This window comes from Cavia porcellus, unplaced genomic scaffold, assembly GCF_034190915.1.
Source record: "Cavia porcellus strain 051 isolate PalLab524CR breed Dunkin Hartley unplaced genomic scaffold, mCavPor4.1 scaffold_7, whole genome shotgun sequence".
Taxonomy (NCBI): domain Eukaryota; kingdom Metazoa; phylum Chordata; class Mammalia; order Rodentia; family Caviidae; genus Cavia; species Cavia porcellus.
Window position 1 is genome coordinate 27,782,149 of NW_026947490.1, and position 12,661 is coordinate 27,794,809.

At 46.6% G+C, this 12,661-nt stretch overlaps 1 protein-coding gene and 1 pseudogene across 10 annotated transcripts in view; one reads left to right on the forward strand and one right to left on the reverse strand.

Moving 5' to 3' along the window:
* Positions 1-1,095: 1,095 nt before the first annotated feature.
* Slc6a16 (solute carrier family 6 member 16) overlaps positions 1,096-12,661 on the reverse strand; it is a 48,574-nt gene continuing 37,008 nt past the window's right edge. For 5 of the 10 annotated variants that reach the window (XM_063253081.1, XM_063253074.1, XM_063253082.1 and 2 more), the window contains 12 exons: positions 11,711-12,201; positions 11,348-11,434; positions 10,753-10,949; positions 10,511-10,637; positions 10,145-10,320; positions 9,807-9,917; positions 9,316-9,557; positions 4,371-4,557; positions 3,387-3,588; positions 3,138-3,309; positions 1,409-1,571; positions 1,096-1,322 (listed from right to left, as the gene is read on the reverse strand). In XM_063253081.1, coding sequence (XP_063109151.1) covers positions 1,119-1,322; positions 1,409-1,571; positions 3,138-3,309; positions 3,387-3,588; positions 4,371-4,557; positions 9,316-9,557; positions 9,807-9,917; positions 10,145-10,320; positions 10,511-10,637; positions 10,753-10,949; positions 11,348-11,434; positions 11,711-12,201 — 2,359 coding nt within the window. In that variant the 3' untranslated portion in view covers positions 1,096-1,118. The remainder of the gene's footprint in view (positions 1,323-1,408; positions 1,572-3,137; positions 3,310-3,386; positions 3,589-4,370; positions 4,558-9,315; positions 9,558-9,806; positions 9,918-10,144; positions 10,321-10,510; positions 10,638-10,752; positions 10,950-11,347; positions 11,435-11,710; positions 12,202-12,661) is intronic. The other 5 variants (XM_063253084.1, XM_063253077.1, XM_063253080.1 and 2 more) reach the window with 5 other exon arrangements.
* Positions 7,355-7,779, forward strand: LOC134476890 (large ribosomal subunit protein uL24-like; annotated as a pseudogene).

The window sequence follows — 12,661 nt, forward strand, 5'->3', positions numbered from 1 at the left end:
TCAGTTTGGTTCTTGCACCCTGGAACCATGGTGGGGCAGGAAGGGTGATCTCTTGGTTCCCAGCAAATGAGAAGCTGAAGACCTCACCACTTCACCAGAAGCAGAAGGCCTCCTCCTCCTCCACTCCTGCCACCACTTTCCCAGATTGGGCCCACTTGGGGAGGGAGAGCGAGGAGGCGAGAGACACCCTTGGACGGCAACGAGGCTCAAACCCAGCCTTGAAATCCCGGGGATGACTCCATGCTTTCCAAGGCCACCAGACTCACATTTCAGTTTTCTTTTCCTCCAGAAACTGCCCATGGGCCCAGGACTATCCCAGAAATCCCAAGATCTCTGAGAATTTGAGGGGAAGCCTTTCCTGGATCTCTGGGAGGCTTGCCATCCCTGACCTCCATCATCTGTGAGAAGCTGGTCAGAGACCCACCGAGTTCCCAGACCTTGGGCAAACCCACCAGATTCCTCCGGGATGGAACCTGTGCTGTCTCTCACTATGCAGCAATGATGGGACCTTTGGTAGCCCCGCAGTCCCCCGTGACGGTTCCCCATGTACGGGTTTACACATGCACTTGGTTTGCACTGGTGCAAACTCTTTCAAAACAGCCTTCAGACAGGGGCTACCTTCTCAGGAACAAGCACATTCACAGCATGCCTTCCTTTGGTGCCTGGCTTTTCCTAGGCTAAAACCAAACCTTGAATAAGGCCAATCTGGTAATGCAGAATTTGACTATGCCATGGCCAGGGAGGGCAAGGACACGGGGCTAGACATTTGGTTCTAGAAGGAGCAGAAACCTGCTATGGAGAAACCCTCGGTCTCGGTGTGGGTACCTGGGAAACTGAGTCACTGACCTTGCTCCGCTTAGCCCCGCAGGTTTGGTGAGGATGCGTGTGCTGTGGGCAGGGATGGGAAGCTGCAAGCAGAGCAGATGGGGCTCAGGTAGGGGCCAAAGCCAGAACCCTCTGCCTTGAAATCAACGCCCTCCTCGTGGCAATGAAAGCACCCTGCGTCCAGAGACACCAACAGCTGGGAGCCGTTAGATGTGTTCTGAGGGATGTGTGATGTTAGAAAAAAAGAATGGCACAAGGAGGTCAAAGGACTGGCTGATCATTTTTCTGGTTTATTACCTTAAAGAACTTTTCTCTTGGGCCCTTTTGCTGGGCACTATATGGCTCTTTCGACGGGGCGAGGATTTCACAGGCCTGAAGGGGATCCCATGGACAAGACAGTAGAAGAGGTACCCAGGGATGGGGATGATGACCACGAGGTAAAATATGATTATCAAGATCCGCGCCCAGGATGGGTAGTGTCGAATCACCTCCTTTGACTGTGGAGATGCAGGGAAGGGGTTCAGAGAGGGAAAGGTCTGCTCCCACTCATTGAGGTTCCCAGGGCCTAGGGAGGGGCACTCACCGTGCTCGAGTCCCAGGCCACATAGGTGAGGGGCTTCACGATCAGCTTCATCAGGAGGGCTACATACGTGATGAGCAGCATGACTGGAGTCAGGTAGCTCCACACCCAGCTGACGAAGCGGAAGGTAAAGCTGGGCACCAGGGTCTTCATGTCCCCAAGAAACCTGAGGAGGGAAGAGGGTGGGTTATGAGCAGGGCCTTACCTAGCCTTGGGGGCAGGGCCAATCCACCTGTGCATCTTTCAGGTATTCTGTTACAGCTCTGACCCCTGCTTCCTCTTAGGTTCCAGCCTCTGTCAGCCCATCTGCCACCTCCCTCTCATTCACCCCACGAATATGAGCATATCCAAGACGGGCCAGGGGCTCATAAATGCTGGGTACCTGGCAGTGAAAAATGCAAACAAAAGGAAATGCAATCCTCAGGGAATTTATCCTTGTTTTCCAGTCTCATACCCAGCCTCCTTTAGTACATATTCTCTAGCTCAAGAGCTAGGTTAAGAGGGGCCCACTGGCCTTGGTTATCCCTCCTCTTGCTTTCTCTGCCTGTTCATCTGCAGACTCTGCCCCAGGCCCCTCCACTCTCAGACAGGGCCTGCAGCCTGGCTGTTACCACCTCCTGCTAGGACTCTCCTTGTGCTCAGCTAAGCGATCATGTCCCAGTCCCACCTGGCTCTCCTGACAGAGAGTGAGTCTCTAGAAGTGTCTGAGTTCATTGATGAGTTAATAAGTGGAAGAAATGACTCCAGGAGCCACTGCCACCTGTAAATGTCACCCTCTGAGCCTCCACATGAGTTGCACACCTTGGATGCCCACGTATTGGCCTAGCAAAAGTTTGGGATCAGGAAAACCTTGTCTTTGATATGAGCTCTCCTTCTGTTGCTTCCAGCTAGGACTTCTAGGTTCCATCCCTGATTATCTTGGCCCATTTCCTGATAGTTTTGCTTTCCAAAGTCAGACTACTTCTCTCTAGTTGCATCTTTACCACTTGAGCCCAGGACATTGCTAGCTCTACTGGAAGTGTTAGCTCCAATTCTCCTCGCTTCATGCTTCAGTCTCTCCTGCACACAGCAGTCACAGACATCTTTGTAACACATAAATCTGATAATGCTCCTTCTTGACTCAAACCTTCCAATGAGTTAGATTTCACTCTTCATGAACAGGCTAAGTGCCGCCATGGGTGACAAGGCCTTCACAACCTGGCCCACTTGCTTTTGACCCTGACATCCTACTCCAGCCTCTCTGGCCAACTTGCTCCTCACACTCCACACACCATGCATCCTCTGCCCCTGATTCTTCCTGCTGCCATGTTAAGTCAGTCTTTCTCCAGCAGCGTCCTCCCTGGTCCATGACAAAACCTGCTCACAGGTCACTGTCCTAGAGGGCCCTCGCTAGCACCCTGTTAGAATTTGTGCCTCTACACTTTAGCTCATCTTGCCCTACCTCCTGACTTCTTCCTCTCACTTGTCCTTTTTTAGTCTTTGTCAGTTCAGTTATTACCTATCCACACTACTACAATGTGATCTCCCCACAGACAGGGATGTTTTATTAAACACAGCATTCTGGTAACTAGAACAGTGTCTGGTGCATATGAAAACATGGATATTAATGAAATGATAAAAACATTACCCAAAAGACCCTGCTATGTTACTCCAGTTGGTAAGAAGAAGCAACAAGGGGTCACTCCCCGCCCCCGAGACCCATGCTGTCCAGGAGACTCGACTTGGACGTCACCTCCTGGCCCCACAGGCCCAAGCCACAGCAATGTTTTCACAGATGATGACGAAAATGATGGGCATGGGTGTCCAGTATTCGCTCAGCAGTCTGATGAGATATGCGCCAGAGGGGCGAGTGAAGAAAAGGCCACATAGGAACATCAGCCCAGAGATGCCCACTGGAGGAAAAACTGAATTAGAGGTGACTGGGGTCAAACAGAGGTCATAGACCAGGCCAAAGGGCCACTAGGGTGTGGGTCAAGAGTACCTATGAGCAGCTTGGTTTGTTTCCTAAAGAAAGAGAAGGAGTCCTGGAGCGGGACAATGAGGCCCTGCATAAATCCTATGGTGGTACCCAAGCCTAGTAACAGCAGCATCAGGAAGAAGAGGATAGTCCAGAAGATTGACCGAGGAAGGAAGGATGTAACTTCAATGAAGGACAGGAATACAAAGCCTGGGCCTTCCTTAACCTGTAAAGAGAGGAGGAGGAGGAGTTGCAGCATCTTTGAATTTAGCAACAAGAATAGCAAAAGCAAAACACAAAGGTACATTCTATTTTCTCTGGAAAACGCTTTGAAAGCCCTAAATCACTGAGAAAAGCAGATCTTGCCAGGCATGGTGGTACATGCCTAAAATCCCAGCAAAATCTTAAATTTCAGTACGTATATCCCAAGATACTCTGCAAATTATTTAAGGGACATTATCATAACCACTTATGGTAAATAATTTTATTATAGGAAACAAAGGCCATTATGGTCAAAATTTTGGAAAGAAATCTGCTAGTCTCAGTAAGATGTTGTCTTAATGTCAGAGAAAAGGATCAGTTCTCAGCTGTGTCACCTCTGAAAATGGAGTGGTATTAAAGTTACCACTTGCCCTCCTTGAACTACCATACTTAACAAACGAGACTAAGTGAATAGATAAGGCAGCTTTCTGTAGAATGGGCTCCTACGCTAATGAGTCAGGAGGCCAGCCTGAACTACATAGCAAGACCCTGTCTCAAAAAAAAAAATGTATAGAATAATAAAGACTTTTAAAAAAAAGAAAAAAAGGGGAAAGAAAAGCAGACCTCTAAACAAATCTGACAAAGAAAAGTGGATCCACCTCCGCTGTTCATGGCAGTGGCCCATGTTATATTAACAGGGCTGCCCAATACCATGGGGCTTGTAGGGTTTTCCCCATGACACAGAAGTGACATTGTGTTCTGTGGGCCCAAAGTATTCTGGGCCAGGTCACAGCTTTCTGTACTCACCTGCAGAATCCACTCCTCTCTGTTGCACTCAGACACCTCACTGAGTACCAGGCTCTTGGTGTTTGGGTCCAGGCCACTGAGCCAGGAATTGTAGGTAGAGGTGGGGTCACTGTGCAGGTTGGTGGGGGGCTGAGCCTCAGAGGGCAGCGTCCCCATGTTTACCAGCATCGACAGCTTTTCCATGTTCCTGAGGGCAGCAGTTCAATTATACAGGTTGTACAGCCTCTTGGGAGATGGCCTCTCCTATTCCGTCTTTCCTTCTATCTGCCAGCTAGCCTAGCGCTACCAGTTACTGACCAGGTAGGAAACCTAAGAGGCACCCACCCACCTTTGAGGCCATGAATTGGCTGTGTGAGCCTAAAGAGTTGATGACCATAGGCCTCCCAGGAGGAGGGTTTTCTATAACCCCCCAGGGACTTGGGGTGCTTCTTCTAGTGATGGGAACTCAGTCATACCAACCTCCTTGCTTGTTAAGACAGGTAGGTAAAAGTTGACCATCTAAATTTCAAACCACAGAACGCTGGGAGCACAGCTGACTTGGGCTATGTTATCTATAATGTTTCAGAGAGTGCTGCTATGTGACTGAAAACTGCTTGCTCTTGCGCTTGCTCACTCTCGCTAGCTCGCTCTCTCTCTCTCTCTCTCTCTCTCTCTCTCTCTCTCTCTCTCTTACAGCACTGGGAGTTGAACCCAGGGCCTTTGCACTGAGCTATACTCCAGCCCTTTTTAAATTCTTTAAACTTTGAAACGGTTTCTCTTTATGTCACTAAGTTGCCCAGACTGAGCTAGACAGATCTTGTGATCCTCCTGCCTCAGTCTCCCAGAGTGCTAGGATTAGGTGTGTGCCTTAGCCTTTCTAATTTGAACTTTACTGACCACACCAGCCTCATAACTCTATAGTGCAGCTAATGGTCCCTGTGCTGGCCAGATGTAACTATTCAACAACATACTCCCTCCCACCCTGGACCTCCCCGCCTGCCAGCTAACTTGTACAAATCTGTTAAAGCTCAGCAAACAGAATGCAGTAAATCATTAAAAAGATCACACATCATGACCATGTAGGTGATTTTTTTTTCAGGAATGAGAAAAAAATATTTGTATGGGATGTTAAGGGACCCGGAGTAGCCAAAAGCTGTCTTGAAAAAAAAAAAGCAGGAAGATCCACATGTCCTAATTTCAAAATTGAACCAATGAAGCAGAACTGAAAATGCAGAAATAAACCTTCACACCTATAATCAGTCAGTTTTCAAGGGTGCAATGATCACTGAACTAAGAAACAAGTTTATCAGTAAATGTTAAGAGATAACTTCCACAAATGAAGGCATGAATCTATACCATTATAGCCTTACTAAATTAGTAAAACTTGAATATGCTGGCAATCCAAGTGTCTTCACAAATAATCAGAATTTCTATCCCTGGTGTGATTCAAGCAGGCTTGGGTTGCGTTTATATCAAGTTTTACATGCTGCACATTTTGTTTTATGTTTTCCTGTGTTTGTATAATAGGATCGCACAACAGACTTTTTAAAAACACAAAAATACCATTATCCTCTACCACCATCACAAAAATTTAAAAACCGGATGAAGTTTAATCAAGTGTTATGCAATAAAACTGTATACTGAGGAAAGTAACTTGGTGACACTGAAGAGGTATGTGGAAAGAAAATACAACCACCAATATCTTGCAGCTGTTCTTACAAAGAAATCTGTCTCTCGCTCCTTGACCCTTGTGGCTTTCTGACTTAGGAGCAGTGACAAAGATCACATGGCCATGCTGAGGTTTCAAGACCTTCGTTGCCTGCCTTTGTGCTCTTGAGCTGCTTTCTGGGAGAACCTACTGGATGTGAGCCTGGTTGGCACCACAGACAGAACAAGTGTCACTCACTTGGGTGCAACACCTTCAGCCCTCTAGCTAAACAGCCTCATCTGTGAGTTTACACAGGCCCAGGATAAGAACTTCTCAATTCATTCAGAGTCCTGAGAAGCAAGAAATTATTTTAAGGCACTTACATCTGAAATGATTTCTTACCAAGGAATAGATAACTACGCCCAACAACCTCATTCATAGGAATTCATGTTAGAAAAACCTCACAGGTAACATGCATACAAACAGTCCAATTTTGCTTTAACAGTCAACCAGAAAGACTGCAAATGTACATAAAGAGAGGACTGGTTTTTCTTAAACCTGTGATATATATGTATGGACTAGAACACTATGCAGCATTTCAAAAGCGCACACTGGGGCTGGAGGTTTAGCTCAGCGGCATAAGCGCCTGCCTTGCAAGCAGGCAAGTCATGAGTTCGATCCCTGGTATCAATAAAAAAAAGGAAAAAGACAAAAAAAAGTGCACATTAAAATTATACACAATGATGCAGATGAATATTACAAATATATTGAATGACAGAAGTAAAATGAAGGCATCCAGAGATTCTATATGCAACTTCGCAAATTAAATAATATAAACTGAAATACTAAACCATGTGTTTTCAGAAAAGCCCAAGGTCCTGAGTTCAATTTCCAGTACCAAACCAAACCAAACAAAACAAAAAAACCCAACTACATGTTTTGTACAAGTAGGCAAACCAAACCACATCACACAAAGATGATAGAATTTGTCATCATAAAAGTCAAGAGAATGGTTTCCTTTCAGAAGGGAACAAGATTGTGGTTACCTCTATAGAGACACACAGAAAGGTGTTAGAATTATTCCATCTCTTAACATGGGTTGTGTTTATATCAAGTTTTACATGCTGCACATTTTGTTTTCCTGTGTTTGTATAATAGGATCTCACAACAGACTTTTTAAAAACCCAAAAATACCATTATCCTCTAACACAATCACAAAAGTTTAAAAAGCTGATGAAGTTTAATCAAGTGTTGTGCAAAAAAGAGAAAAAGTAGAATTTTCACACATCATTGGTGAGAGAGTAACAGATTAAACCACTTTGAAAATATGACCATCTAAGATTTGCAATAGCCAAAAATGAAGTTCAATCCTTTTGTGACTTCAGACTGAAGGAAAAACCAAAAAAGGCATTTCAATGCACCTTCCCATAGTCTCAGGAAGATCATGTCTTCCCCTTTTCAAGAACTGAGACAGAATACAGTGTTCTCTCTATGCCCATCCGAAAGGATGATGAGGTTCAGCTTGTGTTAGAACACTGTAAAGGTCAGCAGATTGGCAAAGGAGTCCAGGTTTCCAGGAATGTGTCAACCAAACAGGTGCAGTGGGAAAAGGCAAATGGCACAGCTGTCCATGTGGGCATTCATCCCAGCAAGGTGGTTATCACCAGGCTAAAACTGGACAAAGACTACAAAAAGATCCCGGAATGGACAGCCAAGTCTCACCAAACAGGAAAGGAAAAGGGCAAATACAAGGAAGAAACAACTGAGAAGATGCAGGAATAAAGTCCTCTCTTGTATAACTTTAATTAAGAACTGCCAAAATGGGGGGCTAGGGATTTAGCTCAGTTGCATAAATGCCTGCTTGGCAAGTGCAAGGTCATGAGTTTGATTCCGTGTACCACAAAAAAAAAAAAAAAAGAACTGCCAAAATGGAAAAAAATACAACTGTCTGTACTCTAGAGAAATCTTGCATATGTTTACATGTAGAGGCCAGGGCTTCTTCTAGGAGACAGTGCTTATTTGTGGAGGGAGGGTCACTGTGGAGAAACTGCGCCCAGGTTGGCCTTCTCTGGAGACCTTGTGTGACCCACCCAGACATAACATATAGCTTTGTTCTCCATCATTTCCCATCACTAATCACAAGTTCATGTCTGACACAAAATTAATTCCTCTCCTTCTCCTTCAAAACTGAAACCCTAATGAAAGCTAAAACTGGGTCTGATTGACCTAAGGCTCTATGATGTGTACATGATCAACAGGTACACAATTACTGTTAGGAAGCATGAGTCCTAGTGTTCTACTTTACTGAGGATAACTACAGTTAATACTGTGCTACGCACTTCATTCAAAGTAACTAGAAGGGATGACTTTGAATGTTCTCATTCCAAAGAAATGATAAATATTTGAGGTGATGAGTACGATAAATAACTTGATTTTATCACTGTACAATGTATGCATGTATCAAAACATTGTAATATACCACATGTACTAGCAAATGTCAAGTAAAAACAAAACAAAACATATAAATCTCTGGGGGATTGTTTTTGTTGTTTTTGAGACAGTCTCACTATGTAGTTTAGGCTGGCCTTGAACTCACTATGTAGCCCAGGTTGGCTTCAAACTCAAGGCAATACTCTTGCCTCAGCCTCCCAAGTACTGGAGTTACAGGGGTGTCTCACTAGGGGGACATTTTTAAAATTAATGCCTAAATGATAAAAACAAGACTGGTAATGGCAGGACACGACTATGAACCCAGCTACTCAGGAGACAGGAAGGATTTTAAATTTCAAGCAAAGCCTGGGCAACATATCAAGACTGTCTCAAAAATAAAAAGAGCCTGGGGATATGGCACGGGTAGACTTACAAGGCCCTGGGTTCAATGCCCAGTACTTTCAAATAAATAAACCAGAAATGGTCAGACAATAGTCTGTAATTCTGAGAACTGTTTGGATTTAAGTATGCAGAGGGAACAGGAATCGCTAAACTTAGGAGCCCACAGTGAAGAGTGGAGGTAGTCAGGAAACAGACAGCTTCTCTGTATAGGTGTGGTTGTAAGAATGGTTATTTTGTGTGTTAGGAATAGATTAACTTGAGTACGGTCACTTTTAGTGTATCTGTTAGTGCTTGCTATTTCCAAACCGACCGGTTGGCAATCTGTGTCTGAAGGGTCCCTGAGGTATGAAAGGGCTGAGATGACAAAGAACAGGAGGTTCCATGGTCTGCTTTCAGCAATGGGCAAGCAGTGACACCTTTCCCCTTAAGGTCTTTGAGTTCTGATGTTCCCTGGTGCTAGGACCCTCACAAAGGAGCTTGTCTTACTTCTCAGAGCAGCGGTGGGTGAGGACCGTAGCCCAGAAGCCCAGCACAGCGAGGATGAAAGGTGTTGTGAGGAACAAGGTGGCCAGGTTGATCATAGCTATGATGAAGGCATCGTAGAGGCAGTTATTGGACTGGGGCATGTGGGAGGATAAGCAGGCAATGGGACCAAAGCCTAGGCCTAGATCAAACAAAACTTGGCCTCCTGCTACCGACCACACAGTCAGATCATATACAGCTGTTACCTGAAAGGAAAAAAGTAAGTATAAGAGATGATGCAGGGGCCAGGGGTTTAGCTCAGTGGCACAAGCACCTGCCTGGCAAACACAAGGTCATGAGTTTGATCCCCGGGGGGGAGGTGGGGGAGAGAGAGAGAGAGAACGAACATAATAAAGAAGACAAGGACAGCTATAGCAGAAATGCTGGGGGGAGGCAGAAGGCAGTAATGGGACCAGGGGCCCTAAAAATGGGCACTGTGGAGTTCTCCACCTCACCTTGGCAACCAGCAAATGTTTCAGGCCATGTTCTGCCCCTTCCAGTAGTAAACTCCAGATGACGAAGCAGAAAAGGATGACAAAGGAAAGCGACACCAAGACACACATGACCTGCATTAAGAAGGGGACATATCCCCATTGTGTCCCAGCAAGAGCCAACCCACAGGGAAGGATCAAGAGTTCTGGTCAGAGTTTAGCAGGTAGTTGGTCTAGGAGAGCTCTCAGCAAGGGTCGGGGCTGATGGAAGTAGAGCTGGGAGTGAGAAATGTGGAGAAAATGTAGACAAGTGAGGCAGCTATGGATCTGAAAATATCGAGGGACCCAAGCCTGTGGCTCACCTTCCCCAAGGACTTGAGTCCCTTGATCATGAAGGCACCCACAAGACACCAGCACACAAGGAGGGGCAGGCTGAGACTCAAAACCAGCGGCCCGCCATCCTCAAGCCTGTCTGAGACCTTCACGGTTTGCCGGTACCAGAAGTATACGGAGGGTGTCGTCTGTGCACACTCAGGATCTGAGGGGACCTGGCTTTGGATGCGCCTGCCAGACAGGGTGCCCCACCTCTGGGTCCCTCCCTTCTCCCCTCCCCCATTTGTGTTTCCTTCTATCTTCCTCTTCCTTGTCCCTCCTCCCTCCTATTTCCTCTTTCAAATTCCCTTCCAGCTCTCATTTTCCCCTTCTCTTTCTCTTTGGTTTCCTCTCACCAAAGTCACTGGAATTCTTCAATAAGGGACATTTCTCCCATGGAACAGGGTATTGGAAGATGTGACTCAGGTAGAAGAGGATCCAGGAATTCACCGTGTTCATGTACATGCTTGAGAAGAAACATATCTGGGAGCAGAGAGGAGCAGGCTGAGGGATGAGTAGGGAGAGGAAAACAGAGGGAATGTGACAGAGGACTGGGGAGGGACTGCAGGAATATGACCCAGGGGAGTGATCAGGTGACCTGCTCCAGACAAGGGCTGGGCAGCCCAGGGCTCCTCACTATAAAGCTGACGTAGCCCACGCCACCAGCCCAGGGGGTGATGATCTTCCATGAATCCATTCTGTTCTGGTGTATCCTCTGGCCAATTGCCATCTCCAGGAAGAGCAGAGGAATCCCCACAAACAGCAGCATGATCATGTAGATGATGAAGAAGCTGGCTGCAAAGAAGAGTCCAGAATGGTTATGAGAACTATGGCCTGGACTTCTTCCCAGCCCCAAGATGCCACACTCACCACCAGAGGCCTCCTTTGGGGCCTTCAGCACCAAGGCTTACCTGTTTGTACAACCTCACTGTCCCGGGCACCTCGTTTCCTGCTCCCTAATTTCTAGATGGCCCAGACACCCGGCTTCCATCTGCCGAAGTTTGACCTAGAATATCCCCTAGATCTCATGTGATTTGAGGTGGGGCTTTTGGAAGGTGACAGGGTTGCGAGGGCACTATACTAGTGAGTGGCTTCATCCACTAATGTGGTCATAGCTGGAAGGGTGTTCAGGCTAGGGCCTCTCTGGAAGAAGGTGAATTCCTGGGGTCTGACTTGGGAGGAGGTACTCTTACCCCCAGCCCCTTCCTTCCTTTCCGGCTTGTCCTTGTTTTCTGCGTCCACCTGAACAGCTTTCCTCTGCTGTGCCAGCCAAGCCTGGACTGAAAACACCTGAAACTATGAGGCAGAATACATCTTTCGTCCTCTAACAGTGACAAAAAGCTGACTAAATGCACCCTGCTGCTGCCCAGGGCTCTAGCCCTACATCTGTACATCAGATACCCTGTACTGCCAACCCTCTGGTAGATCCAGGCTCCTTGCTCCTATTGTGCTCATAGTACCAACTTTTCAGCATCAGCACAGTTCAGAGTGTGAAGCCTGAGCAGGCCTCCATCCTGCCAGCCCCCTTCCCATGGCTCCTCGTTTCCTGGACTTACCGCTCCCTTTGTGAAGCCACAGGTAGACAAAGTGCCAGAGATTGAACGGCCTCAAGGTGTAGCCCACCAGAGTCATGAGGTATTCAACCTTCCTGGGCCAGAGTGGACGAGCAATGAAGTCATAGCTTTCTTCTCTGTTTGCCTCTTGCCCCTGCTCCATTGCGGATTTCGATTTCAGGACTGAGACAGGTGTCATTTCCACTGAAGAACCTTGCTGCTGTTGCTCAACCCTGGCCTGGGTCCCTAAACTGTATATCTCCCAAGCCTGAGCATTCGAGATCTGGGGCACTGAATCCTCAGGTGCCAAAGACCAGATCATCCCAGATGAGACAGATGTTTGTCCTGAAGGGAAGAGTCCTGAGTTAGTCTGGGAAACCTCTGACTCACTAGATGAGGACGTTTCCAGTCTGGACTCTGAAGTCTGGGCATCTGGCCGATGCTCAGGAGCATCTCCATTGGTTTCAGAGGGAGGGTCCCCTTTCCCAGAAGACCTTAAAAATGTCAACAAGTGCAGTCTTTAGGTTTTAGAATTGAAAATCTACTAAGCTCAAAAACAATCCACACGAATTCCTTAAAGCAAACCTTCCTTTCGATCTCCACTACACATACAAATCCCTCATGTAAGTTTCACTTCTTAGAAATGCTTTAATGTGGGGCTGGGGATTTAGCTCAGAGGCATAAGCACCTGCCTTGCAAGCAGGCGGTCGTGAGTTTGATCCCCAGTACCGATTAAAAAAAAAAGAAATGCTTCAATGCGAAGGTCAGGGACAGAAAGAGCCAAGCTAAGAGGAAAGAATAAAGGAATCGCACTAGAAGGAATCTGAAGACATGGAAGACTAGGGAGGTATCATTGCAGAGGGGTTTTATTTTGTTTGCCATGTTATGGATTATTGAGCCCAGCGTCTTCCCACTGAACTACATTCTCTGACTTTTCCTCCTTTTTTTTTTTTT